The 5,098-nt window shown below is 36.7% G+C and overlaps 1 protein-coding gene across 1 annotated transcript; it reads right to left on the reverse strand.

The window, feature by feature from the left end:
* Positions 1-1,821: 1,821 nt before the first annotated feature.
* LOC111888025 (thylakoid lumenal 29 kDa protein, chloroplastic) lies at positions 1,822-3,764 on the reverse strand. The gene is made up of 8 exons (XM_052769973.1): positions 3,331-3,764; positions 3,253-3,268; positions 3,073-3,171; positions 2,674-2,770; positions 2,447-2,481; positions 2,244-2,309; positions 2,109-2,149; positions 1,822-2,026 (listed from the first exon to the last, which is right to left on the reverse strand). The coding sequence occupies exons 1-8, from the start codon at positions 3,762-3,764 to the stop codon at positions 1,837-1,839; spliced, it is 978 nt and encodes a 325-aa protein (XP_052625933.1). The 3' UTR covers positions 1,822-1,836.
* Between the last annotated feature and the right edge of the window lie 1,334 nt (positions 3,765-5,098).

Here is a 5,098-nt window from a genome sequence, read left to right on the forward strand (position 1 = left end):
TTAAGAGTTTTCTTTGCTTATTCGTTGCACCTCATATGTTTCCATCACATTTGAAGGATTATAATGCTACATAGCTCTATTAAAGATGCTACAATATCTCTCTATTGTTATGCATGAAATCAAGACATATGATCTTCTAATACTAGAAAACAAGAGCTATTCGGAATAATAAAGCTACATACCTGAGTTTGCAAGAGGTATCGCAAGGTGCTGCCGACTCAAAACCAAGCAGCCTTAGGCACTTATCAAGGACTGAACTGAGGATGCACATCTGATAGAAAAAAGATAAAAATATAATTACAAGGATTAATAAAAGCTATTCGGAAGCCAACAATGAGAACCAAATTTATTTAAAAAAAAGGAGATAGAGAAAGAGAGAGACTACTTGCATCTAGCCTCTAAAAATGTGCTTTGTGTAACCATCACCCGGATCAGCACCAATCTGGATCTTTTGATCTGAGGCTCTGTTATGTGTCTCGCTTAAGACATCCAGATAATCTGAATGCTTCTTCTCAGTTTGAAGCTGCAATAATTGAGATACATTTCATTTAGAGGGGATAGATAAAGAAAATATGAATGACCATCAATTTATCAGTAATCAAAGGGGACGGTTCTCTTCAGCAGAAAGATAGAGCCTTTGATAGATCCTAGTGAATCAGTTACTAAGGAATGTGACATGTAGATTGGATTGGTAAACCAAAAGGTAACAGTGTCACTGCAGGGTTTTGCATTTTCTTGAGACTCAAAAGGGCAGTGATGTCTTATTCTAGGTTGATTGTTAAAAAAATTAATATGGAATACCTAATATGGAAACAGTAAAAAAATTAATAGTAAAAAAGTGGACTCTTATTCTACTAGGTTGATTGTTAAAAAAGTACATACGTCTCCAGGGGTATCAAGAAGTGGCTGCTAATTGGTGGAACCAACAATTGGCTCGGGAATATGATCTTCTAGGTAAGCATACCTACACAAAAGTTAAATTACTTTTTAGCCCTTGTGGTTAATTGATAACACACACAGATGCAGGATGAAATAAAGAGAAGGAATAACATACCTTTTTTCAAATACAACAAGTGTAGAAGATTCATAACTCTCAAAGTGATGCTTTGAGTTAGGAGGTAGGTAAGCAAACGAGTCTACCTACAGTTCAATGACAAATATTAACTTGTCATTTTCATTCTACATTTAAAATTAATTCTTATTAGGACATTCTACTTTTAAACCTACCAATCTAGCAATTTTTTCAAAGAATATAATTTATAATTTTTTTGTGGAAAGTACATTGTTATTTCTTGAATACAAGATGTTACAAAACTTACCTTTGCAGCCATACATGAATCAATTATTTTCTTAGCTTCAGAAAGAACCTAAAACAAAAAGCTTATGTTCCATATTAATACTAAAAGAAAAAAAGGCTTTGATTATTTGAAGGGAAAAATGCATACATCAATGAGGATATCAAGTAGGAAGTATACTGATGAACAAAAGAGTGAATGTGATCAAAAGTCAATATGTACGACACCTGTGACTTGTGATCTCACTTAAACCATTCCCCTGTCAAATTTATTAAAAAATAATGCAAATTTGAGATAAATAAATATGAAAAGGAAGGATATTATAATTATGTATAATAATCTAACTCTATGAAAGGTTTCTTATCTTTTCCAGCAGTTGAAGCAACCTCCAAAAACTCCTTATACTCCTGTGTCCACCTTCTAACTGGCAACTCAGTGATGTGGAGGGTACTTTTGTCCTCATCCTGAACAATATTTATCCAACAAATAAATAAATAAATAAATATATAACATCAATTTTTCATATTAAGAAAAAGAAATCCTAAACGTTTGGGGGAAAGTTGTTGTGGATATGTTGGCTACTTCTGACAAACACCAAACCTGCTAATTGGATGAGATCGGAGTATGAAATTGGTCCACCTTTAGAGTAAGAATCGATCTCTTTTTTTGCTTCTTCCACCATTGATAAAGCAGCAGAAAGTCCTTTGTTTTCTGGTCTCTCAATCTCAGAGCTTCACACACACACACACACAAAAAAAAAGTATAAATTCAAACATTTTAAGAGCTTTGTAAGATGTGGAAGATGGGAAATACCTGAAGCGTATGGATCCATTAGGGCCTCCAGTTTTTGTTGGCTAAAAGCTTAACAATAACGAAATTAATTTTAACTAATAAAACAACTCTCACTAAGTAAGCTAAAGTGTAACAATTATATGTTATGATTCAGACCTTATCATATGTCATAGAATCATTAAGTGCTAATGTTAATAGGGGTGAAATCAGCTCTGGATTTGCCTGAAATTCAAACAACAATTCAAATTTCTCAAAAAGAGCAATTCTAAAGGGTAAATTGAAGGAAATATCAATACGCAATGTGCTTACATTTCTTTATCTAAATATCTTATAACAGAAATATAAACTTCATGGTTTACCTTAATGGCTTTATAGAGGGTCATCTTTATACTTGCTGCCAAATAAAAAAAGAAAAAGTTCAAGTTCAAGTATCTGTAAATATAATTACTAGTGTTTCTAAACTGTAATTCACATAAACTGATGTAGTTGATATGTAATTGTGACTTGGCATCCACATCAGCAAAGTTTTAAAAAAAAAATCATATTATAAAGCATGAGTTAAAATAAAAGCAATTGAAGAGCTTACATTGAAAGTCTGAACGCTGTCTTCTTTGTATCAAATCAGCAGCATTAGCTGCCTCAATGAATGGGCTCGAGATTGGGCTGGAGCTTGCCACCAATTCCTATGAAGAGAGAACAACTGGCGGAAACTCAATGATCACATCACTCAAATTCATCAAAGAACTATAAGTTTTAAGTTTCTTCATATCTTAATTAACATCGTATTTTTCCCATTATATTATTGTAGCTTTGAGTTATGAGATTAAGAAGGTTGGAATTACTTTTATGATTACTGTAGTTATTGCATTAAGGTACATTGATTTTGTGTAATCAGTTGCTAAGATTATTAGAATTAGTGAAATCGAGGGTTGATCGATAATGGAAAGTAAAAACCGAAAGGGGAGTAAAAGAGAAGCATAATCACCATGCTAATGGCAGCCCCAAAGCAGTTAAGAACGTCCCTCCTTCGAACACCATTAATCTCATGGCTACCAGCATCGTCAATTTTACAACTAATGGTACCCTGTTCATGGAATTAACTCAGGAAACCATCATATCAACACACAATAATGAAAGTGATGATTATTCAAGTAAATGTACTTACAGAATGAATTGGGCATCTAGAGATTCTCTCAATAACTTCACCCAGGGAAATTGTGAAGCAATCACCGTCACCTCCAACAGAAAACTAGCCAGGTCGTCGACATCGATCTTCTCCGCCGCTTCCGCAATTGTGACCTTAGGTTTCTTTACTTTCTTCGGTTTCTTCTTCTTCTCCTCAACATCATCATTCCCAGCCACACCATTGGCAACCTCTTCATCGCTGTCCTCATAATCGGAGTAGTTCTTCTTCCTTGACGATTTAACCGGAGGAGGAGCAGGATCATAAATCGACAATCTCTGTGCTTCTATAACCTTCCTACGCTCCTCCGATTTCTTCTCAATAGCAGTGAAGACATTATCATTACCAGCGACAACGGATCCGTTTGGAAGCGCCTTCGGTTGAGGCACCTGCTGCTTAGGCTGATTCTTCCTGTTCTTCTTAGCGTAAGTAACCTTCTGCCATCCTTGATTGTTGTTGTTGTCTTCAGAAATATTGTTGGATTCGAACTCCATTTCGGGAATTGGATTAGAGAAGAAGATAGGGATAGATTCGGAGAAAGGGAGAGATGATCAGAGCGCTGATTTGGTATTTGATTGAGAGAGAGAGAGAGAGAGAGATAAGAACGATTGAAAGAAGGTAGAGGAGAGCATGGCGGGGTTTTTAATTTTTTCAGAATTTCATTTCCCCCTTTCCCCCACTATTAAAGGATGGAACGCGCATTCCATTAAAAAATATAAAGCGACATCCTTAGACGACGCGCATTTTATTATAGGTGCCCTCCGTGTTTTTTTTAGACACTAATTTAAGGGCGCGCAATAATGCGTGTCTTCTATCCTTAAATTTTTTGAAGAGATGACATTTTTCTAATGTCACTCTCCTTTGCGTAACATAGATCAATGAGCGTCGTATTTTGCGCGTCGTAAAAGGCATTTTTTCTTGTAGTGACCCTACAGTCTTACGACCTGTTACATTCTCAACCAAGTTCCAAACTTGATTGTCATACATGGATTGTATCTCCCTGTCCATTGCCTCTTTCCATTTAGTAGACTCAGGGCCTGCCACGGCTTCCGCGTAACTGTTCGGTTCATCCAGACCAATCAGTGTCTCATCACTGATAAGTGTATCACCTTCCATAGTAATATGGAACCCATAGTAATGCTCAGGTGCATTCCTAACTCTCGTGGATCGCCTCAGAGGTACAAAATCGTCAATTGGTTCAAGATGAGTTTTCTCCTCAAGTTGAGGGCTAGGGTTTGAAGTTCCTTTACCACTTGACTCTTGAAGTTCTTCAAGTTCAATTTGCCTCCCACTATCTCCTTGGCTTATAAATTATCTCTCACAAAAGACTCTTCTTCTTGCTACAAAGACCACGTTATCATTGGGTCTATAGAAGAGGTAAACAAAGGATTTCTGTGGGTAGCCGATGAAAATACACCTCTCGCTTCGGGGTTCATGCTTATCATGAGTCTCACGTCTCATGAAAGCCTCACAATCCCAAATCTCGATGTGGTCTAGTTTAGGTACTTTACCAGTCCACATCTCGTGAGGAGTTTTGGCAACTTTCTTTGTAGGGACTAGATTAAGGATATGGGCGACCGTCTCTAAGGCATACCCCCAGAATGAGATTGGTAGAGAAGCTCAACTCATCATGGAACGAACCATATCTATCAAGGTTCGATTACGCCTATCAACCACACCAATCAACTGCGGTGTTCTGGGAGGTGTCAATTGTGAGACAATCCCACATTCCCTAAGATAGTCGAGGAACTTTGGACTAAGATACTCACCACCTCGATCGGATCGAAGCATCTTAATGTTCTGTGACAACCTGAAATTTCTGTTCTAA

Source organism: Lactuca sativa, chromosome 3 (assembly GCF_002870075.4).
Source record: "Lactuca sativa cultivar Salinas chromosome 3, Lsat_Salinas_v11, whole genome shotgun sequence".
Taxonomy (NCBI): Eukaryota; Viridiplantae; Streptophyta; class Magnoliopsida; order Asterales; family Asteraceae; genus Lactuca; species Lactuca sativa.